General features: G+C 40.2%; 1 protein-coding gene across 1 annotated transcript in view; it reads right to left on the bottom strand.

Moving 5' to 3' along the window:
• Positions 1-3084: 3084 nt before the first annotated feature.
• LOC129095301 (calcium-binding protein 8-like) overlaps positions 3085-25835 on the bottom strand; it is a 60525-nt gene continuing 37774 nt past the window's right edge. Inside the window, exons 5-6 of the mRNA XM_054603699.1 lie at positions 10132-10288; positions 3085-3212 (exon numbers count right to left, since the gene is read on the bottom strand). Coding sequence (XP_054459674.1) covers positions 3085-3212; positions 10132-10288 — 285 coding nt within the window. The remainder of the gene's footprint in view (positions 3213-10131; positions 10289-25835) is intronic.

Here is a 25835-nt window from a genome sequence, read left to right as displayed (position 1 = left end):
CATAAAGCACCATTTAAAAAACACTGTTTTATTGCATCAATGCTTAATCAGATGACTTTTGTACATATTTCAATATTTACAATGTCATAATTATAATGCCTCTAATAAATAGTACAACTAAAAGTCCTTCTCTAGTCTACATGTTTAAATATTGAACATGCAAAGTATGTATAGTGTGTGCTTGTCGAATACATTTGCTATGTTATTAGCTATGTACATGGTTGAAAAACAGAAACAGGTGGGATCCAATCACTATGCTACTGAAGAGACACTGTGGGTTTTACATCCGAAATAAAACTCTTTAAACATGCAACCTTGCTGCAGGGACAGGGACTGTTTGATATCAGCAAAACTGTAACCACAGTAACTGCTACTCAAACCTTCAACCCCCCCCAAAAAAAATACACAAGTGAAAATGAAATGTAAAAGACAAAGAACAAATAGACAATAAGACTTTGACAGTCAACCACTACAATCCAGCAGTGACCTTTGCGTGACATTTCCACCACTAATGTAAGATTGACAAAATAAAAAATAAATCAGTGTAACGTTTTCAGATTAAAAACAAAGAAAGAAAACAGAACCAGTGTGATCTACAAGGTTTTGTAGACTGTTTTTGCACAAAAGCTTTTTCTTTAGTCTCCGTAATGTAAGAATTCATCCATGAATCAAACCTTTTATGGATTCAAAAGGATTTTTTACTGCCATAGGCAAGAAATACACTGTTCAAACACAAGTGCTGCTCTACCTGCGGTGTTGGTAGATCAAAGTCAACGGACGTACATAGAAATCCTCATATTTTAAAATTGAAGATCAACAATTGCCAAACCTTATAAATGTAACACTTTTAAAGTCTTGTATTCCCATAGTGCTTAGAGATAAACATTGACAGTGGGACAACAGCATGGACAACGTGATCTCACTTCACCTCTAGATGGCACTCTCGCACAAACCTACAGCCCTCCTTTTCATTTCACTGGAATGGATGACAGATACAGTGCAAAAAAATATCTACAAAAAAAAAACAGGAAGAGAATCAAATCCTACGTGATAAATTTCTGCCCAAAAAAAATCCAAATTGTTCTTGTGTTTCCATGTAATAGGGACGAACAGGGACAGGGAGTCCACATTGTGTTGTCTGGTTCACCTCTGCGGTGGTTCTATGGCTTTGGCAAGAGTGCTGAGAGGGAGCAGAAGAGCTCTGACATGTTTGTAATAAATCAGCCGCTCCTCTATCTGCTCATCTCCCTCCCTGCACATCTGAACCCCAGTGAGCGGAGAACACCGCGGTCATGCACACACAGAGATGCTGTACACCTTCAGCGGACATTGGAGACACTTCAGACGAGGGGATTACGGTATTTACAAAAGACAGACTTGATCGCATGCACTTGACAACATGGGTGTTTCTGGACCCCCCCTGGCTGGGTTCACATGTTGAGATGAGAGTCAGTGCAGGAGTTCGGAGCCGACTTCAGCGGAAATCATGATGTTGAGGTGTGTCTTCAAATCCTTCAGTGTGGTGAAAGTTTGCAAATTCCCCGAAGTTTTCCCCGAATTTCTCATGGTTTATTATCTGTAGTCTACTATCACACAACAAGAGCAGTTTAAAAAAATAAAACAAAGTTAATGTGGTGACCGCTAACCCTTCCACACTGGAAATGTTTTGGGTCATTTTTGCTTAAAAAAACTTTTGCTGACATAAAAAAAAAAGACAACACAACAATGAAGTGCAGGAATCTTAAGGGGATTCAACTTTTCACAGCACTGACTTACAATTCCTCCACGAGTTTAGTTATGATTTAAAGACATTTTAAAAAATCCAGCCTAAAACACTTGAAACACTTAATAAATGCTGTGTTGTTTTCTCAGATCAGTATCAATGAACTGTCCCACAGGATTAAAGTGTAAAAAGCATAATTTAGCAACGGCACCAACAGACGAAGAAGAAGCGAGACATACTGCACTGAGAGTAAGAGGCTCAATTCAGGTTTAGTGAACTGGAGAACTTCTTGCTATTTTGCTCTTACCGTTGTCATCCACTGCGATTGTTTCCCACTCGTTCTCTGAGGATTGTCAAAAGTAATTTGGGGAAAAGCAGGAACTCACCAACCAGGCAGAAGCAGACAAGGCGGACAGAGGAAGTTGCATTCAATCACCTTGCAATAAAACTCAGGAGTGCTCCAAACACCACAGATAAATGAAGCTACAGTATAACAGTGTGAACAATGGGGGGTGGATTTTTATTTTTTTTGTCCTTTAATATGACACACAACATTTTTTATTTTCACCTTAACAGCGTTCAATCTTCCAGAGCTTCTGTTTGTTCTTTCATGAATATTCCAAAGGCCAAAACACAAGCCCGGAGTTAACATTTAACATTTTGTTTTCGCTCGACTGCTTGGTGTGTAGAGCTGATGAACCGATGCCAGCACCTCATACCAGCCATCAGACACGGGTTGAAAATAGAAAGTCGGAGGGCTGAAGCATCGTTGCACCACAGAAGCTGCAGGAGCTGTGGCCTGACGGCGTATACGGATCTTTCCGCTTGAGTGGCGGCGAGGTCTGTCATCACGCTTTCAGGAACTATAATAAGAGGGCAATTGTTCCCTTTCTCTCATTCCCTCTCAGAGCCCCTGCAGCCCTGGTGGCTTATCAGACTCCTGGTGGCTGACAGATCCGCAGTCACATCTCACCTGCTGGAAAAGCGAGCAGCTCTGAACTCCTGCACTCAATAGGATTTTTTATTTTATTTTTGTAATTTCTATTTTTTTATTGCATCAGGGAAACAGACACGACAAAGTTACTATGTGTAATGTCAGCCCTTGAGTGTCCCTGTAAGGGTAAAGGGGGAGGAGTCCTGCGTGACTCCTCGTGCTGGCTTCACGGTTTAGCTGGACGTCGAGCGAGGTGCCACTCGCTCAAAAAAACAAAACTGAGAATAGTCTTAAAAATGGATTTTGTCTTGGGTTATTTTAGTGTAATTCCTTGTAGTTTTCCTATCTACAGGGTTACGACCTCACCCGCTGACATGCACATGCAGGCTGGCTCGTTACCCCTTCCCCCGTCTCACAGTGGGCGCAGCTACTCCATGCCGTTCCTCAGCATCTGATTGGCCGCGATGAGCATGACGCTGATGATGAACGCCATGGCGAAGGCGCAGATGAGGCTTTTCCTCACGCACGTCTGGCGGTTCTTCTTTGAAGGGTGAACTGAAAGAAAAACGAGGAGGAGACAAAGTGAAGGCGGTACACCGAGTACATTTACTGTGGAAAATAATGCTATTCAAACTTTAATAACTTCACTAAGATGCCTTAAATGCAAGCCTCGATCCTATGTCAAGATATCTCAAAATATCCAGCAATCTCATTTAAGTGCAAGAAAATTACTTCAAAAGAGTCTTTGTTATTAGAAGATGAATGAAGACATCTCGTGTTTGGACACACCTATAGGTGTGTTCTGAAGCTCGTTTTAATTTATTCCTTCTTAAAGTCTTAAGATGTATTAATGGCAGAGAAAGCATAATTCATCCATGAAAAAGTTAGAGGGGCTTGAATAAGATATGATTTAATTCCACTCCATCTCTGCCCAAATCTCCTAAACTGACAAGACCTTTGCACAGCAAACATGTTATTCATGCGCTCAGGTTACTTTCTAATTGAGCTGTGCACCATAAATATATACGGCACGGTAGAAATTTTCCACTGTGGCCAAAGGAAATTAAGTTGAGTTGTGATCTCACACAAGTGTTGCCGGGCAGAAATAACAGCTCTGTTCTGGACACCATCTGACTAAGCAGCGGGTAACTGGGAAGTGATCAGTGGAGAGGGACACTGAGGTGAGCGTCACAGTTCATAGGGCCAGACTGAATTTAACAGCAAAAGCCCAGGCTAGTCTGGAAGACTTACAGATTAATGCAGGATGGGGACGTTTAAACTATGAAATAAATAACACATTAAAATGGACAGGAAATCCAGTCCTGCTCAGCCTGTGGAAACAGTTGTATAATGTCTCCTGCATCATTAGTGGGGGCTTTCAAAATCTGAAAAAAATATTTCTGATGTCATCTCTGCTCAGAGTTAAGACTCAAAAACCTTAACAGAAAGCCTGCATTACAAACTGGAAAAAAGGCATTTAAGTATTCAAGGAGAGTTTACTGTTATTATGCAACTGAGGGTTTCACAATATAATGCAGTTGTAGCCTACACAAGAAAACCAACAAAACAAAGACAGTAGTGCATTCCTGTGCAGTTTGTGAACTTGCATCAGATGGAATACGTTCAGCAGGAAAAAAAACAATTGTCTGGTCAATATGGATGACAACTCATAAATTCAATATCAGGATAACAGGAGGCAGGTAAGATCTAATGATGAACCTCAAGTTTAATTATGGGAAATGTAGGATTTAGCACATTTGGAGCTTGACCCATTTAAGGGACTAGGGGTGACCCTGAATAGTCGACTATTGGACTATTCGATACAAGAAGCTCGACAAGACTGCCAACACGGTCGAACCGTTGTACTGAAATGATAAACAATTCATATAGACGAGAGGGCTATTTTAAAATCAAAGCATATATTATATATATTTAACAATCAGTACACTCACACAAGAACATAGCACTATCAAAGCGCAAGATACGTTTTGAATTTATAAATGGTTCCCTAAATTCAGCTGGGGGAGGCGAATTAAATAGCTGTGTGCGACATGTGTCTCTCTCTCTCTTCAGTCGACTGTCCCTTAGCTTTCCCTTCGTTTCCCTTATGTCTGTTGATTGATACATTGTGGAAAATGGAATCATGACCGAAAGCTCTACTCACAATCACAAAAAGCAAGAATAATCAGAAACTGTGTCTCTCTGTCTAACGATCTCCTCTCTGTACTCTGACAGTACTACGGACAGAGTACCAACTAAAAGCTCACACACACACAACAAACAAACACATTTCTGAAGCAGCTAAGCTATAGTCACATGTATCTCTGCCAACAATGTTTTTTATACTATTCTTTTATAGGTACATAAAGCTTAAACAGAGGTGTATTAATGAGCTAGAAAAAAAAAATGTGATCATTCGACTATAGGCAAGACCTGACCAATCAGATTCGTCTATGTAAATTCACTATTAAAGATGCCTTTTTTAATCGTCTCTTGTGATTACCCTGACATTGCAAGTGCAATACTACATTTCTGGAGTACCCCTTTCATTTTATCTATATGAAAATAAGACCAGTAATCCTCATCAGATGTTGACAAACTCCTGTTAGTTTATAAGGTATATGCAGCTAAAACTAAAACTGATGTAAACAAAAAACTTCCCTGCAATAAATCCTACCTTCACAACGGTTTTAAGGTTTGGTTATTGTTCAAACTGTTTGTGCTGATTCAAATGAGGCACTGCATTCTGGTGTATTTTTTAAACCTTCACGCTTCAGCAAAATCCACCTCAAAACTATCAATTGTTTGTCTGCATAACACCCCCCTTAAAAGACAAAATGATGGGAGTGCAAGTAAATGACAGCATGTTACACTTGAGGACATTATATATAAAAAAACAAGCTGACACACATTCACACCACAGCAGTCCAGGCTTTCTCTATGCAATCATTCTCAGGTTCAATCAACCTCTGGCACCAACCGATAACTCAGCAGCTCTGCCTGAAATGATTGTACCGGGGCCGTGGTAATTAGGGGAGCTGGGCCAATGACCAACAGCTACATGGCTCACACTCTCACTTGCTCCATTTATAACTCTCAATTCAAGAAGCGGTGAGGTTATCAAAAATGTGACTGCTGTTCCCAAGAAATAGCAATGTGGAAAGTGGGACAAAAATTGACAGTTTGTTTCTTGGCTTGGGCGTTGAGGCGGCGTGTAGTTGGCAATCTCTAGTTAAAAAAAAAAATACGATACAAGACTTTCACATCATATAAAACATGACGTGACGGGATTTTTTAGCCAAATGGATTATGTAACAATGAGCTTTCAGCCAATAAGAAAGGTTATGTAACTCAACACTGGATCAAGCTTTCATCTTGGTGAGTGTTTGTTTTAATATGTTTTTAATCTGAATTTTACCAGGGTGGTTTCGCTTAGAACAAGTATGTTTTTTAGCCTCACCATTACTCACATCCACACCTTAAAGCTGGCTAGTACCTCAGTCTCCTATATTTGCCACTGGGAACGGAGATTGGTCAATTTCCCCCTACCTACGGGTCTGGGCATTGAACCAGGGGTCTCCCAGTCAAAACTCACTTTCCTAATTTTGCGCCCACTGCTGCTTTGACTCAACACAAACATCTCCCCATAATACTGACTGTTATTGAGTGCTACAATCACATTTTCTTAAACCAAGCTAAACCATCTGGGATGAGATTATGCAACTGACTTATAAATCAAACCTTTTTAATAATGCAGCAGCCGTTTTTATCATTTCCTTGATACTAAAGCAGCTAGTTTAAATTACAACTATATCTATAGTTGTATGAGTCAGGGTGAGTTGAACAGGGTGACTGTGGGGATGGGAGGAGAGTTGTGGTCTAGACATTAGTTCTCAGTCCTGTCACCTGAACCTGCTGTCAGCCTGATAAAACACCTCCTCAGCCGCCCAAAGTAACTACACTCCTGCCAAATATCCACAGAGGATTTTTCTTCAGTGGACCACTGTGGTCATGAAGGTAATGAGCTGTACGCTGGTCTCCAAGCTGCTGACTTATAGCTGTCTGCAAATGCTTGTGCTTTAAATCAGTTCACCTAAAAGTGAGACAATTCTAATGTTACTATACAAGTAAACTGTGTACAGGTTACAGCTGAACTAACTTCAATGTGGTGGTATAAATTGTTTCAAAAACAATGCTATTGAAGTAAAATATGTTTCTCTCAGAAGAGAAGCTGGTCAGGTTGGGGAACTGAGGTTTCAGAAATTATTAAAAAATTTCAGGATCCTTGGTTTAAGGGATATTTAATTCAGTTATTCAATATCAAAAACAGGGAATATTGAGTTTCAAACTATCCAGTAAAGGGTAAATACGTTTTTCTACAGTTGAAACTGGAAATGTTGAAAAAAATGCCATGCCATCATCCAAAAACGTGGTAAATTACTAATTCATCCGACAGCACGTTATACCAAAAACAAACCCCTATTGTTCCGAAGGCCCATTGTTCCGAAAATACAAACTCCGCTTGAAAAAACTGAAGCACATGGCTAATTATTATGCAAAATGATGTCATCAGACCTTTCAAGTCTCAATGTTACTTTTCCTACCATAGCCAAGGCTTGAGCCGCCCCACACCGCCTCTGGTTGGCTTTACCCGATATTCTTACCCCTAACCTAAATAATCTCTCTCCTCATGCCTAAAAATAACCAAGCAAGGAGTAATAAGGAGTAATAAGAGGCAGAGTAGTGGGTCATGCCTTCACCAGTAGTAAAAATAAATTGGAAGGTCCGATGATGTCATTCTGCATGATAATAAGCCATGTGCTTCCGTTTGTTGCATGGAGTGTTTGTGTTTTCGGAGCAATAGGCTTTTGGTCCAATGGGACCTTTTTTGGTCTGTTGAGGTTTGGGAATAGTGGGCAGTTGGAACAAGGAGCACTTCCCAATGGTATGTGCTTTAATGTGCACCTCATGTGCTCTAGAATATTTTGCTGTGCTCAGATCAGCAATATAGCAAATTTTACATGCATGTTAATGAAAAAGTTATTCAAATGATGCAGGTGCACATTGTAGTGTATTTTATCATATTCTGTTGTACCTTGTTGTAATGAGGCCATGAAGTTGTTGCATGCTGTGTGATGTTGACCAGTTAGGGTTCTTAAGAGCTGCCCTGATAATGATCTCATGACCATGTATGGCATGACAGCCTTGTTTATGGTGATGTTTACGCAGAAGAAGAGACTGGGTACTCAGGAACTGCCTGAACAATGACCTCATGACCTGCATAGGACATGACAACCTTGTTTATGGTGATGTTTACACAGATGGAAGATTTTGGGCTCTCAGGAACGTATTTCAAAAAGTGTAAGTTTCAAGGTGTCTGAATGAGGTATTTACTGCTCAGCATGTTTTATGCCTTTGTGCCCATTGAAGTGATGCACAACACACATATAAGGCCAGCCTGAAAGCTGAGAGCCTCAGTCCATGCTGAATCTCTGTAAGGGCTCCATTCTGCGCAGGATGATTTCTGATGCATTGATTCAATAAAGAAATTGTTGAAACTGCATCAGCGGACCTGGACATCTTCCTTTATCCTTTGATATAAAGTTATTTACTACAACATCACAAACATGTACAGTAAGAACATATTGCTATGACAGGGGCCCTTAAATCTATGCAACTGTATGGCAAACAAATGTGACATTTATGGGTCAAAGTTGATTTCCACACTTCCCTGGACAGCTGCCGCTCCAGCATGTTTCTCTGCGCTTTACGCTTTTGGCGCAATTTGTTCAGCAATGAATCCGTGCTTGGTGAACTTCTATGGATCAGTGGTTAGATCCCGTATTCTGTTGTTTTTCAGCCGCACACCATATTGATTCCAGAGTGAGTTGAAGCCAGAGGGAAATCAAGTGCCTCGCATGCTGCCTCATACAGCAGTAAGCTGCAGCAATAAGCACCAGAGTAGAATGATGAATCCTGCTCAGTATGAATCTCACTGTGACAGAATGTATTGATTTCTCCATGACTGAGCACATTTTGGTGTCCCTGTGCATGGCAGGTGGTACTCGTGAGCCTTGAGGCTAACAGATGAGATTTCTCTGTATGATCCTGCAGTGGTTCTTCTTCATCATCATAAACCCAATAAGACCATCATGTTGTCATCACTCCACACCCGTTTTTAAGACCCTGATAAAGTGCCGGCGCAATCTGTGTCCATTGACATTGACACCAGTGTTGGGCCAAGTGAATTTCCCCCCCCACGACAGGCCAGATTCACGAGCAGGTGATGTTTGGTGAAGGGGGGACATTAAGGGCATCGAAGCATCATTTTAGCCAACAGAACACATATACACAACCCAGACTAGAAAGAAAGATCTCAGTGCTGTGGTATTTCACGTATACAGAATTATCAATTCTGCAAACACAAGGACTGCTCAACCATGCTGCCTTCAGGTCCTGTGGGAACTGGGAAAGTTGATGACTCAGCCATTCCTACACCCAAAATTCATGCCATTTTTTTAGACTAGCTTGCGGTGCACCTTGTCATCAGTCAAGGTACGCACACAATCTATAATGTCACATACGACAGCTGAACATTAAAAATTTTTTTGTCAGGGTGACATTTCTACTTGCATTTCTGCAGCACTAGTTAGCTCTGAAAATGAGAAAAAGAAGGGTAGACAACAAAAATAAACAAACCTGAGAGTGAACAGCAGGACTTGTTGAGGGGGCAGAGAGAGTTATAAATGAAAGTGACAACGTTTATTTTAACGCGTCTAATGGCTGTTACTGAACAGCAACAAGGCATCTGCTCAGCTACAGCCAAACGGATGCTTCTAACGTAGTGCCGTGCACATATGTTGTTAATACGGCACTGAACTGCACACTGGGCACCTTGGCACTAGACAGTCTGTAAGTTACTATGTTCTGTTCAAATTGAATTGCTTTATGTAAATTCAAGTACTTTTTAGTCTCTTCTCATTTCTATAAATTTCATTCTGTCAAAGCTCAAGAGACTCACTGAATCAAAATTCAAACCAGGCGTATGAAAACAAAAATACTTTGAAAGAAATTATTACATTTCCCATTTTTTACAGTGAGTGTGGGTGTAAAAGTCTTGAAATACCCCCCTTTGCAGCTGATCCATGAATCTTGGATGGCTATTTTTTGCAGAGCGAGGTCATGCATATTTCATCCGTAACACTTCTGAACCGCCGACCAGCTGACGGCGGTCACCGCCAACGCTGAATCAATAAATCAGCAGGTGTGCTGTGACTCTGTAGATCTTGATGAGGAAACTCAAAATTCTTCCTGTCAGCATGGATTACTTTCTCTCTTTCTCCACACACACACACACACACACACACACACACACACACACACACACACACACACACACACACACACACACACACACACACACACACACGCCAAAGTGTCTGCGTGTAAAGTTAGCGCAGGGACTTTCGCTCACCTCCCTCAAATTCTGTCTGACAGTTCCCAGAGTTTTCCTTAAGGCTCTCTTCCTCGTTGATGATGATGTTCTCAATGTCCTTCATGGTCAGGTGGTCGCGGAAGGCGTAGAACAGGATGTGTTTCAGCTCCTCCAGGGTGATTCTCTGCATGTCAAACTGCAGGAGGAGACAGATGAGAGGAGGAGATTTAAAAATTAAAAAAAGGAGAGAGAGAGCCTGCTTTCCTTTCACATAAATAATCTGTGTGCCTCTGCAATACAGCAGGCAGGCTAACATATTAACCGAACAAGGACTAACTGGTGTACTCATGTGACTCAGCTCTCCTACAGTGTTACAGACTAGTCTGCAAGCTTCAATAAAACCCCCATTACACGGCTACCTTAAGCTGGTGGCACAAAGATCTTACATTCAGTTTTTGCTGCCAATACAATAAATAATGTGCATTGTAAGACAAGAAAAAAAGCTCAAATGCATAAATCATCACGCATGTAGTAATTCTTTACGGATGCACATCCCAGTGCCTCTCACAGGCGTCGCTTTAATGCGTTCACTTTAATCAGAGTGTTGCACAAAGTTGATGCGTTGATTAAATTGAATGTACCGGAGTTATAGCCAGAAAGGGATTGATTTGTTGTTCAGTTTGAGCGTTTACACAATTCGGTCCAAAGGAAGGCACGCACACACACACACACACACACACACACACACACACACACACACACACACACACACACACACACACACACACACACACACACACACCACACACACACACACACACACACACACACCAACTTGTAAACAGAGGTTTGAAGGTTTACTGACCTTACTTTTCAGAAGTTCAGAGAAACTTTGTGACACGAGGAAGACCTTTTTACTGGCCTTTGATTGCATGCTTAAAAGCAGCACTTCACTTCACACTTGACAGCTTTAACAACGACTGATATTATATTCTATGTATAAGGTGCTTGAAAGCAGCAATACAATAAAGCCAAAAGGCTTCAGTGGCAGGAAATGAGAGAATGATATATGAACCTGCCAGAGAATGTGTTCAATATCATCACAAAGACAGAAGCAATATAAAATGACTGAATTGCTCTGAATCACTCTGAATGTTGGCAAACACACCAGCTCATATTTACTGACTAAATAAACGACAAATTTTATCGGGCTATTGCTAAATTTTCTTTGCTGTAAACAACAGATGACTGGTTGATACAGTAAATATTTGCTTTACATGATGATTTAAATTGATACAGAATGAGCAAATCTCTCTCCCTTATCTGAAGCTGTAGGTGTGATAGGAACCTTTTTGACAGGTTTTAGTAAGAGGGAAATACAAAACAAGAAGGCATCATCGGAAGTGATGTCACACAGTCTCTGACGGGGAAGTATCCGACTCCTGACATTTTTAAACACAGTTGGGCAGTCGAATCTGTGACATCAAGTCAAATCTTTCAATGCTGCTTTTAAAAAAAATAATGAAAAAGAAATAAAAAACCAGGCTCAGATAAATGAACTTGCAAAGGAGAAACTTAATTGGTTCTGAACAATTTGCATTACTTTTGTTAAATGTTTTGTCTGGGGTGTTAAAGCAGAAAAACCTCAGCTCCAGGAAGAGTCTAGGTAGATGGAAATGATGTTCTGGCTCTGTGAGACAAGCTGGTGATTATATTTTTTACAGGTGGGAGACAAGCAAATGCTATAAATTCCTCATGGATAAAAAAAAAATCCACTTTTCAAACCCTCAGCAATATTGCACTGGACGATGCTCATCCGATAACAGAGAAGGATAACATTCACTGGACGTCCTGGCAAACCACTGGGTACATAATTACATTAATCTCTGCATAGATCACAGTGGACATGAATCACATTTACCATCGATACCATTTGTTATCTCTCCAGCTCAGAGTGAGCTACTGAACACACACACAACACACACCAATCACACTTCAAATGTTAATCGGTCGCCGTGAAGATGAATTATCAAAGCTAATTAAAAGTTGGGGGTTTACTGTTTCATCTTTGGTTTTCTGGCTCATTAATCAAAGGACAGTAAGTAAATGTTGGCGAGACAAAGGTAAAATAAAAGGTATATAATAATAGTCATAAATTAATAAATATGCTTAAGTGGAAAGATTAAGAGCACAAGAAACTGTTATTCAATATGTGGGCTGTACGGTCAACGAGTGTTGCATAATGCACTAGATAGGTTTGAGTGCTTATTTTACTGTAGGTTGTTGCAGAAAAGTAAGGACAATTTAAATAACATATCAATCATAACTCAATGCTCATGTTATAACATTGCAACTGCTCGTACAACTAGATGTGAGAGGCTATTACATTTAATTGTATGTATTGCACTTTTCTTTAAGCTCAATTCTCTTTTTTTTGTGAATGAAATTACTTACAGTATTTGTATTTTTTTTTTTATAAATGCTGCTGAAGAAAAACTACAGTAACTAAATATATTGATCTTTTTTTGGTAGAGTGGTACAGTAAGGATTAAACATATAAAACTGTATCAAGGTTGAAGTTATGAATAGCTTTAAATTAATAAGCCATAATGTTGACGATTCTTGCATTAAAATACACCTCATAAAAGTCAGTAACTGATAAGCTTAGATTCATTGACCAGAGACTTTCCTGTCATTGTCAACTGCTGAGTAATTGAAATGTATGAAGGCATCACAAGCTTATATCACAAGATGCCGAATCACACTTTTTAGATATCATTGGGCCTCATTTGCCAATATCTCCCTAAATTTGTTCTAATCTATTCTTGAAAAAGCTCCTCGGAATAGGCTACGTCAGATCCATAGAAAAGCCGTTTCTGTTAGATATGTCCTTAGGTTTAGGCAACAAATCTAGGTATACTTTGTTAGGTTTAGGAAAAGATCATGATTTGGGTTCAAATAAACTTTCTTTTGGCAGAAAGCCCTGAAGGCAAACTTCTTACATGTGCGTGCCAGTTGATCCTATTTAGCAGGTGAACGCCCTGCCAATAACCATAAAAGGGCATCAGACTGCTGCAAAGAAAAGTTGAGCAAATCAAGTCAAGAATGCCCAAACAAAAATATATAAAGAGGATGGTTCAAGGTGCAAACAATACTTTGACGGGCTGTCATATGATGCGGCATTTGTAGTGGGTATAAAATTACGCAAAAAACCCCCCAAAGATACATGGGGTGTAGCGCCGCTGGATATATTTCAGAAGTGTGTGTGTTTGTGTGTTTGCTGGGTGACAACTTCATTTCTTCTCTGCTTTAGATCACCAACATCTGATCTGCTCTGAGCTCATCCACTGTCACTCTCTATCTGTCGCTCAACCTCCCACTTACTACGCACACATTACACTACTCTTATACCAGCGCCGTGATATGTAACGCGTAGACTGCACCTAAACACAGCTTTGGCCAGTTATGCTAGGTCTACTGTGAGCATCAGAGCTCCCATATGGCATTTTACAGGTTGTTTTATTCATTTCCTCTGGTTCGCCATGAGGGACAGGGTCCTTTATGATATCACTTGTTCAGTGTTGAAGTGTTAATAATTAGTGTTTTTTTCTTTAAAAAACCACAATGCCTTGAAAAGTAATTAAAAGAAGAAAAAAAACGATATTTTAAATGAAAAGAAATGATTGTAATTTGAATTTTCTATAATATAAAACAAAAAAAAAAGTTGTTCTTAAGAACAGTTGGTGATTGAGGCTCAATCATAATTGTCTCCATAGAGCTCAACACAAACAAAAACATGCAACTCACACGTTCTGTTTGCCTATAATTGTCCATATCTAACTGTCATCTCATGTGCAACAGTATAAAACAGATGTTTTGTCTCATTTCAGAAGCAGATAAGTTGTCCCAAAGACAACAGAGCTGTTCTTTTCTCCTCTTCTCTCCCTCTGGTGAACAGAGACAGAATGCAAACGCTAACCAATGCTTAAACATTGGAGAGATCAACTTGGAGATCATACTGCCAGCTGCTGTGTCGACTCTCTCTCCGAGCGAGACGGGTCGGCGACCTCATTGTGTTTACTCAACCTCAGAGCACCCTCGCTGCTGCTAACGACGCCATGGCCTGTGGACATCAAGAGACTGCCCAAGCTTCATTTGCCGGGGAAGCGAGGGACGAGCCGGAGGACAGATTAATTCACAGAGGTCTCCGGTGGCAGATAAGAAAAAAGCCATTTTATTTTCCCTTTCCATATCACATCAACCTGCTCCGACTATATTCACATCCAAGTGTGGAGTGACCTTTACGGGAGAGCATGGTGAAAGAAAGGGGAGTGGTAAAGAAGGATGCCTGCGGACCTGAAGTGACTCAGACAAAAGAGCTTTAGCTGGACACCCGGTGTTGTGTGACCCACAGTTTTATACTGAACCACATGCACCGACAGGAGACCTTCTGTAGTCTTTTTGTCACAAAATCTTCACAGAAGTTCAGTCTGAAGTGTAATCACATGTCTTGGGCACAAGGGGCTTTTAATGGAGACTCAGAAAAGTTGGAAATGTCACGTATGGTTAAGATCTGCAGTGGTTACAGCTCTCAAGGAGCCTCGTAGTGAAATGACACAGACAGAGTGATGTAAGGGATGATGGAGATGCACATTGTCTGTAAAATATCTCCTCTCTGAACTGATTCACTCATTAATCTGTAATAAAAAAAACTGTTTCCACAACATGTCTGGTCTGATTTTGATGAAACTGAATGTAATGCGTTTTTTTTTCTTCTTCTTCTTCTTCTGATTGACACAAAAAAATACTGTGTCAAAGTGACAACAAATCTCTACAAATGGATCTGGGTGACAACATCACAGAGGCTCCGTTCATATTTTTAGCCAACATTACTAAACTGTCAAAATACCACAATTTTATGTTTTACAACCTCAAAACCAACAGTTCAAGTTTGGTGACAGTTGGCAGGAATGACGGTTGGCCCAATTCAGGCCGGAAACACTTGACTAGAATGTTGACAAAGTGTTACTGCTCGAGTTTTAATGACAGAGTGACAAATGCACATTTTTGATTACAATGGGACTTAACTGCATAAAAAATATTGAATTGACATAACTTTACACCTTATTAACAGAACGCAACATGATTGAGATGTCACCATGGCACTAAAGCTCATTTACAACCGGACAACATTTTTTTTTTCTCCTTTTCCATGGAGTGCCATGTGACGCGCATTAAGGTGTATATAAAACAAATGAAATAAACAGGGATTTGGACAATTATTAAATGTTATATTGTGCTTTGTATACGACAGAGCGAAAGAGGGCCTGGTGCCCATGGTTGTGTTGCCTGTGCCTCTCTATCAGACACTGAGTATTTGACAACCTGAACGTGCTGCACTACCTTTGTGCTGTTAGCTGGGGGTTACAACCCCACGTGGGGCCGAAGGCTGTTTGCTTAAAAACTTCTCGAAAACAGGAAAATAGCAAGTAAAGAGAATTTCCAGGTAGATGGCACGGTTAGAGGGATTATTTTTGTACGAATCTTTACATTGTCTTTTATAGAACATGTATTACATAGTTTTAACATACAATTAATATGTTATCCTCAAACCCATCAGACAACATTCATTTTTTCTCGCTGACCACTGAAACACTGTCCATAAACAATATAAAAGTTAGTCTTTTCACTTTTCCAACAATAAACTCTGGTTTGAGAGTTTAAAAGAGAGACTGAAGAATAGATATGAAAATAGTAACTTCCATAACCATTTCATTTTTAACTAACCCTGTTTTCTGCCCCGTTTGTGACATCAAACATGAGATATCAGAAGTAAAAAACATAAAGGCAAACTCATCTACAGGCAATGGAAAGGATATTGCCTATATTTAGTGTTTTTACCATTTTACATTTCATGAATATGCACAATTATTTTCTTGGTAAACGTGTAAAAGAATACAAATGATATTATTCTATCATCTGTTTTTCATATTCTGTTTTTAAACTGTACTCTTATCTTATCACTGCATCACATAATTTGTAAATCTCTATGTTTAGAGACTATGCAAAACAAATCTCCACAAGAACAGATTAAAGGAGTACTATCTTGAAAACACATTATCAATTTAAACAATCTCCCCACCTCTGCATCGGCAACATTCAATGAAACTATAATTACCATAATAATAATCAAGCTCAATCTAAGGAGATGCGTTGAGGTTGATTTTCTCACCCTGGCATGACACTGTCCTTGGATTAAAACCGTGAAGTTTTTTCCGATTTTGCTCCATCGATTGCAAGGCTGTTCTTCACACTGCAAAGTGAATCAGGGGTTGAAGACGAGGACGGGCAGTCACCGTAAAGAGAAAGCTCCGTACTTCTCCACACTTGTAAATTAGGCGTGTTCAGCTCCTCACACATTCATGCGGTGAGAAGGTGCCAAGAGCCAGCATCCATCCATCTGCTGAGTTCAGCCCGTTGCATTACAGCCAAATTACACAGCTACAGATAAATCTCTGCACACACTGCAGAATCCAATTATATGCATTTGCTAATCTAAATTCTAACGCAATGGGCTTGCAAGTATTTTGTTTTTTGAAATGGCAGAAATATGAATGCATTTGAAACATGCTGAAGCTGGGGACAAGCTTGTGCTAGAAAGTCGGTGGATTTGAATGCATAACAATACAGTTTAGCTACAGACACCTCAACAAGTCCCCGACACTCTCTTTGTTTAATATGCTGTCTCTCTAAATCTGCCACTTATTTTATTGCCAGGATCTAAAGTTCCTTTTAGAAATGTGTGACATGGATCTAATTGCAGTTCAAAACACAGTCCTGAAGCAGGAAAGAGGATGTCATACAAGCTTGACAGCTAAAGGTAACAAAACGACAAGTATGTTACAGACAGAAATCTAATATTTTCCCAGGGTAAACAATGGTTTGTTAGCAAACGACACCAACCTACGAAATTACACTGACACCTGGCCAGACCTCTGAAGCTGATAGAAAACTCTTTTACCCTATGAGATCAGTTCGTCTTCTACCACAAGGACACATGAAGTCTCAAGGAAACACAGTCCTGCAGGAAGAACTGTGTGAGGTTTTTCATGACCCCAAAGATTTAAAAAAACAAACTGGACTTCAGAACCAACGCTGGAGGCTATTTGGGCAGGTAATGGCAGACCACATATGTCTTTTGGTCTTGTAGCCTTTCTGGACTGATGTTCAAGCCGCCACTGAGAGTATAGAAAGAACTGATATTGAGTAATTGTATCACAGCCAGATATTAGAGGCGGTCATATCTCAAGAACCGCTCATTCAATCTACTTCAAACTTGGTGGGTGTTTTGTTGAGGAACACACGCATTGCTTTAGTGAATTCGGTGCAATTTGGACAGGTGACGCGTTCAATACTTTGAATTAACAAGCAAACAGCGGCCTTTGTTGCAGCGGGGGCGGAGTTTCAGGGCTCTTAGGACATGAGCATGTCTTCCACAGGGCATTACAGGCCGCGGATCATTGACCGCAGTTTATTTTTGCTACTGGATGCTGAAAAAACGTTACAACTGAACTCTTCTTCCCATCCCTGCAGAACATCCGGACTGGGATCGGACCGCTGCAAAAGGGCACGCATTCAGAGTGGCAACGGGCAACGAATGGGCATTATAAGGTTGTAGGAAGTAAGACTGGTAGCCAAACCATAGGGACGTCCTGAGTACTTTAACCAATGTACCGAGTGACCTCATGTTTATAGGGTTATAAAACAGAAAAAAAGTATAAAAAGGCCACTCAGTGCTGACATAAGTTCACGCTGACAATGTTGAGATGAGATTAAGATGTGAACAATACCTGTATATACAATTATATCATTATGACTGCACTTCATTGTCATAAGATAAAAATATATGTGTGGCAGGAAAGAAAGTTGATGAAAAAGAAAAATCTTTTCCAAGCAAATTGATTTGTCATCCAGGAATAGATGACAGCTCTCTTCTTTCCAAACAAAATTGCATCATGCATTGCACTCTGGGAAGGTGCAGCTGTCAATTTAACAATTTCCACATTTCCTTAAGATTTTGTGCAGACTTTTGCTTGCATCACCATCCAGTCAGGAGTGAGGAAAAGAAACCCCCCGTTAAATCTCCCAATAAATATTCATCCATGAAATTGGATGGGATCATCACAGACAGAGGACGTTACCAAGCCGGTAAGCACTGACCTCATCAGCTGCTACATGAAAGAGAAGATGTAAAGTCATGACTCGACATTACTTGATTCCATCTAACAATCTCTGAGCTATCACTTTTTTCAGGACAACCCTCTCGCAAACCTTTCTACTGCTTACGGCTGGTAATATTTATTGCCGGGACATTTATTGCATTATTTACAGTATCTGAATCTGCTCCAGAGTTTTCCCATGACGATAGTTCTCCGTCTCAAGAATATACATCCCTGAGTCTTTGTTGTCTGTTGTCTACAAGGTGTACAAATGTGTTCCTCTTCATCTCTGATGTCCTGTTTCTCATACACCTGAAGTTCATTAGATTGGTAATATCCATCCGCATCAACGTGACCAAAACAAATTCCTGCACATTTGTTGTTTATTTTAAAGTATTTATCATTATTTCACATTTATTGTTTAACACCTGTATTAACCTGAATATGAATAATCTAACCTGGAAATGAGCAAAAACCTATTGACAATTACATGACTGCGCATTGTACACTGTAACTGTGTACTGTATTTCTACAGACGTTTCATAGGATATGCCATAAGTAATGAAGCCAGACTAAGTGTAGTGTAGTCATAATGTCCTCACACCTTCTTTCCTTCTATAATAGTCTGCATCTTTATCGATCTCTGCCTATCCATCCTCCCGTAAGGCTCCGAGCCTTCAGGAGAAATTTATGTCTCAATTACCACTGCGTCAACCAGCCGTCAAAGGGCCGAAGATTAATTGAGACAAAGGAAAACATAACAAGGGCCACAACGGTTACAACAGGCAGAGAATTGAATGGGGGCTCACGTCTCAAACCAGTCACTGGAGTGCTGGAAGTGACAGAAACACTGGCCACATGGGGCGGTGATGGAAAATGACTTGTACTTAGGTTCCTATAGACAAAACCACCACACATTCAGGCCATGAAGAAAAGCAGACAGACCACTGTGTTGAGGTCTTAAACATCTACCCGCCACTGTGGACACTTTAATGTAGTTAATGCCCTGTGATCGCCAAATGGTAAACACAAACAAAAACTCATCATGCAGTCACACACAACTTCATCTTAAGTAATTCTGTGGCTTCCTCAGGCACAAGCAGACAGCACAGATTCACTCACTTTTCATTTGCTGCAAGCACTATGACTTAATGCCAGTTGCATAAATCAAAAGAACAGCAAATTTCAAATACGCTTAACTTGGAGGCAATTTGAGGAAAGCAAGGCATGAAGAGGAACTGCCTAAAGCCACTGAGAAAGCTATCAATAGCTAATTAAAGTTAGTATGCTTAATCAAGGAGAAATTACTCCCATTAACCCCTGGAGTGGAGCAGGCTAGAGGAGCTGCATGAGGTTCACGGCCCTCATTAGCTGGATCTATATGCCCTGTCTCATGTATTTCATTGCCTTTACTGAAGAAGAATGAGTAACAGATGAGATAGAAGACAAGAGATATGGTGAAGAGTAGAATGAGTTGACAACAGCAGGACACACACAAAGGACTTGAGAGGTAGAGGGAAAAAATGGGACCTGAAAAGTATTCAGCACACGGTTTAATTAAACCCAAAGGGTAGCAGCAACTATTTGTCAACAGGACCCAGCCTGGAACCGATGATACGCCATACTTCTCATCTTGAAATGGTCGAAACTTGTGTTTTCAATTTGACCAGAGCCTAATTAAAGTCTGCTCCAACCCAAGAGCACCAGATCTGACTGGTCTGCAGAACAGAATTGCGGCATTAAACATCAGTCTCTTTCCTCTTAGAATTTCAAGACACTGAAGTGAAGACCATTTTTTCCTTTTCTTTCCAAACAAAGGTCTTAAGAAACAGCAGCAAACATGAGATGTAGGGGGAAGCAGAGAGATAAGTGGACCCACCTGCTTACTCTTTTATCTGAAATCAAAATCATCTTCACAGAAATGTCACATTAGGGTGTTCTGTCTTAGTTTGTCGAAGACTGCATCACTGATGACTCAAAGCCTACACTTGAAAACCAGGGGAAAAGGTTAATTAATGCAGTATTATGAGCTGTAGAAAAAACTGAACTCAAACTCATCTCCAGAAATGCTAACAAACAAAAACGTTAATTGATAAATGATGAGCAAAAAGCTGGAATCTTTTGAAGTCGTACATCTATATTTCATAAATTCTACCAGCATCATGGTCAAACCATCAGTTAAACTTTTGTCAGCAGTTAAAGTGTGGACAGAAGAAGATACAGCTGACAAAGGATCCACAGAGGATGCCGTCTCCACTGCCTTGCCTTGCCTTGCCCTGCCCTGTCTTTAAAATGAGCACTCCTACATCAGAATGTTGTTCGTCGATTTCAGCTCAGCATTCAACACAATCTAACCCATGAAACTGATTGGAAAACTTAGCACTCTGGGCTTCACAAACAGACCCCAGGCAGCAACACCTCTTACACTCTGCAACCAGTTATAAGACTAACCCAAAACATGATGAGAACTCTGTATATTCCAAATAGGCCTGATTCCAAATAACGATAAGCCTTCATATAGAGAGGAAATCAAGTGAATGGTTTAAAGTTTGTGGGAATCATTATCACAAAAAAAATTAATGTGGTCATCACACATCTCTCACTTTCTTAAGGAACTTTAAAAAGGCTACATTTCTGATCCAAGTTCTTCTCAACTTTTATAGAGGAGCAGTAGAAAGACTCCTCAATGGAAACATTACAAAATGGCATGGGATGTGCACAGCTGGACAGCAGGGCTCTACGGCTGCTGATTAAAACCGTCCATAACATCATTGATACTGATCTACCTGTCATTAAGTGATATTGGCGACAAGGTTTGCCTGAAAAGAGCCTAGCCTAAATAACCTTGTAACCTTGTAATATTCACCATTCATCCATGTTGTCTGCAGTCCTGATGAGACTTTAGGTTAAACCACATCTCAGGCGAGGTTAGCACACCGAATAGGGCCATGAAATGATTATCAATGAACAAACGGGTCAAATGTATTTTTTTATGCATTAGGCTGACATCCATTCATCTAAATAAGATTCTACACTGTGATTACTCTAGTAGATAAAATGATGAAGCTCCCCTCAAGGAAACCCAGCATGTCAGTATAATATAGTTAGAGGCATTCATTTTGATTGACAGATAAATCATTAAAATTCTGGGCACTCAAAAGCACAAGTGTGTGTGTATGTGTGTATGTGTGTATGTGTGTGTGTGTGTGTGTGTGTGTGTGTGTGTGTGTGTGTGTGTGTGTGTGTGTGTGTGTGTGTGTGTGTGTGTGTGTGTGTGTGTGTGTGTGTGTGTGTGTGCACGTCCAAGCATGAGTGTTTTAAGCGACAATTCAGTAATGTGTTTTTCTCACTTCTCAGAGCTGCGGCCTGGATGAGAAAGAGCTGTAGCGAAGCGAATTACAGAGGTAGCCGAGGTGACTCACATGTAATTAAAGCTACCTGGAACATAAGGAGGAGGGGGTCGGGCCAAAAATGTCACACACTGTACGCGAAAAAAAATGTCTCTTGGAAATCATACAGAGAGGCTTCATAATATACAGAGGGCAGGCAAAAGGGACTAAACAGATGAGCTTTCACTTCTCAGGAGGCCTGAGGTGTGTTCTGCTGCTGCTGCTGCTGCTGCTGCTGCTGCTGCTGCTGCTGCTGCTGCTGATGCTGCTTCTCCGAAGGCAGCAGAACTTCAAACAGCAGCGTTCATATTTTCATTCTCAGCACTGAGAGAAGGAAAGCTATCAGCCTGACTTTATGCAAAAAGACTCCGCACTCTCACCACACACTGACTGCATTTAAATTCACACTACATTCTGGATAATAGCTCAAATGGTTAAGGTTGTAATCTGGCTAAGCCTCTTACTGTGCATTGCATGTATTCTGCGTTGTTTGTGTCCATTTATCCACAGGTGCAGAGTTCCTCCTGCAACAGAAAGAGACTATCCTCTTTCAGTAACCTGTCAGTCTCCGGTCAACCCTATGATAAAGGTGATGGGTCCTGGAAACAGAATAGACGATATTGTCCATTACCCTTTATATAATGGCATACTATGTGTTTGCATACAGTAGTATTCCACTTATAGGGCTAAAAATGTATGGTAGCTGCAGTTGTGCATGATGTATACGTCAAAGCCAGTGAGCAGTCAGTCAGAAAGGCAGCAACGTATGTTCTTTACAGGTTTTACACATCTGTTATATTTGATGAAGGGAAAATACAGAACTTAATTTTATTTTGTTTATCCTGCACTGTTTATGTAGATGCCCAATCGGTTTAATGGTAAATATAGCCAATTAAAACAATTAATTCCTCAGTGCGTGCTATAAAGACCCAGAAAAACTGAGTTCTCCTGCCGCTAAATCTGTTGTTCATCCTGCATCCAGCGCCCTCGTTTGACGTGACAGTGATGCCGTTGGTGGTGGGAAGAACAACCACTATTTCAGCTTGGATTTTCTTGGGGCAGCCAGGGGGCCTGTTCTAGATGCCGCTCAAAACAGAAGATCAATGTTCTCTTTGCTTGTTTTGCAAACTGCGAAAAAGGATGTTATGGAAGAGGATACTTTTTATATTGTTTTCGCTGAACTGGATATTCAATTGTATTTGAGCCAGAGTATATGGCCAAAGAATTGCAGCGGAGAGTTTAAGTTTAGTGGCGAAGATATCAAGTGAATGTACGTTAGTTTCAGTTTGCGCACGACCAATTGCTGCAGCTTCTCAGCAGCAGGTAAACAAGACATGAGAACAAACAGAAGGTTCCCCTGTCTCGTTTACCTGCTGCTGAGTGGAGGGAAGAGAGTTGCATGTCAGAGATGCTGTTTGACAGAAGCTTGCGCACAATGCATCTTGGTATATGTAGGCACTGCCGGCACTGCTCCTTCAGCAAGAATAGATCAGCTTTCTGGGTCAACATGGAACGCACTGAGGAACTTGAATTGACTACATTTACCATCTACAATGATTGGATTTATACATAAAAAGATGCTGAATTTTCGCTTTAATGAAAATGATCATAAGAAGTTTAAGTATGGTGTGTTTTTGGTGTCCATGTTTTTGGTCAAGATGCTAAGATGGACAGCGACAACATCACCACTCTGTCATTGTCGAGCAATACCAAAGTTGATCTGAGATCTGTTCTAGTATCTGCATATGTCCAACCTTGAGCAAAACCATCACAGGTTTGTGCTGGGTAACGTCTATGACAAGCACTAAAGTGGTGTAGGTGTGGTGAAAGACGAGCAGAAAGGGTTCAGTCTGCTCTCAAGGAAATTCATGAAATCGCTGTGCCATGGGTTTCCTTTAGTACTAGATTTTATATTTACCTGCTGCTAGAAGTGCTTATCATGATGCAAGGGAAAAAAAGAAACTGTAGCTGAAACAAAAAAGGAAAATGTTAATGGAACCGGTAACTTAACTGGAATTTAAATATTCTATCCTCAACTCAATGAAAATTACAATGAAGACATTTTAAAACACTGTATTTACACGCTGATTTAGACCAAAGGTGGCACTGTGAAACTCTGCTGGAGGTCTGTCCAGTCTCATGGTGAGAGTTAAGCCCTCAAAGGAAAAGAATGATGCCTTTTTTTCTAACATAATAGCACTGTATATCTTGGCGCAATAGAGATGTATGGAGTCATTTTCACTCTGATACCCCTCCATAACTCACCAGCAAACCTCTGAGCTGGATTCTGAGGATGAGCGCTTTAGAGGGACGAAGCTCAGTGTGGATTGGGCTGACTGAAGGAGGGTGATTAGGTATATGGAGGGGAAGGGAAGGGAGGGCGTGAGCATGTGTGGGTGGGTGTTGATTATCCGTCTGTAATGTCACATCTCTATGCCACCTTCATTGCTATTCAAGGCCATGCCTGGCAAAGGGAATATGATTTTTTTTTTTTTCCCTCGCTGCTCTACCTTCCCAGCAGGCATGTGAATGCCCTTATACTGTGTTTACCTCCTGCATGGCAGCCTTGAATCCTCTTGAGTCTAGAAACCCAGCAGCAGTTTGTCCGAGCAGTACTGGCTCTTCTTATATTACAAGCATGGAGCTGGACCACTTTCATTTGAGTTACAGCGCTTTAGCGTTTCAGTTTGGGAAACTTTCATCATGCCTACGTCGATGCGACCAATGAAGGGGCAAGAAAGATAATAGTAGACATTAAATCCGAAATATCATTCAGTACCAAAGTAGGCATATCCAAATACTGTCACGTCTTTTACTCGGCCGAAGAAGTTCTTATACAGTGTGACCTGGCTGTGATACTAAGAGGTGGAAAATATGTCTCAATTGCTGCAGGGAGTAAATGGATAATGTGGAGGTAAAGGACGAAATCACAACGATTGTGTGGAAGAGTGAGCGGAGCAATAGAGGGCAACAGCAAGAATCTGTCATCCCAGGAAGACACAGAGGACAAAAAGAGCCAGGAATCATAAGAGGAGCAGTAGCTGATGTCAGGTCTAAACAACATAAGAGACAAACTATACAGGGCTTTCATAGACAAATCAGTGGCAGTGGTATTAAAGATATTACAAATACACAAACAATGAATGATTAGGATACCCCTACATGATTGTATATATCACAAAAATCCAATTTTAGACACTAAGTATCATTACTTAATCAAATTATATATTTTTCTGGTGTTATCAGTATACCTCTTATTATGATTATTATGATGATGAGGACGGCAAAGATTATTTATTATTATTATTATTATTATTATTATTATTATTACTAGTAGTAGTAGTAGTAGTAGTAGTTAGTTAGTAGTAGTAGTAGTAGTAGTATAGTAGTAGTAGTAGTAGCAGTAGTAGTAGTAGTAGTAGTAGTAGTAGTAGTAGTAGTAGCAGAAGGAAGTATTTGTAGTAGTAGTAGTAGTAGTAGTAGTAGTAGTAGTAGTAGTAGTAGTAGTAGTAGTAGTAGTAGTAGTAGTAGTAGTAGTAGTAGTAGTAGTAGTAGTATTTTACTTCCCTATCTATCTGTATATTTCTACTGCAACACATGAATTTCCCATCTGGGGAACAATAATGTCTCATCTTATCTGATCTCATCTTAATTTCATGACATTTTGAGCCAATGTAGCCACTTTTGTCTAGAATTAGAATTTTGGAAAACAAATAAATAGAAATGATTGACAACCAAGGTGGAAAGTTGTCTTAAGCCCCTGAGACATAAACATTGTCATATATAGTAAATGCAATATATTATAAGAGTTTGACGTGCCTTTATAAATGACTTGCCATGTCCTGCACTTTAAATGTTATATATTCCTGGGAATGAGTGTATTAAATGAAATTGCATATTTGATCTGTACGACCTTAAAACAGCCATGGCACAGAGACAGAGACTTTCTCTCTGCTCTTAACCATTCTCTGGAGGGGCAAACACAACTATTAGCCTATTCTCAACTCTTTCTTAAAAAAAAAAAAATCATTGTGGCCCATGTATTATTCATCATAGATGGGTTGTTTCAAAGTCGTTATGAATCCAAAATTGTGCCCGGGCACAAAGGACAGAAAGATTAATGGATCTCATTTAG

Source organism: Anoplopoma fimbria, chromosome 1, assembly GCF_027596085.1.
Source record: "Anoplopoma fimbria isolate UVic2021 breed Golden Eagle Sablefish chromosome 1, Afim_UVic_2022, whole genome shotgun sequence".
NCBI classification, from domain to species: domain Eukaryota; kingdom Metazoa; phylum Chordata; class Actinopteri; order Perciformes; family Anoplopomatidae; genus Anoplopoma; species Anoplopoma fimbria.
The sequence above is the reverse complement of the archived record's forward strand: the minus strand, read 5'-3'. Positions and strand labels throughout refer to the sequence as shown.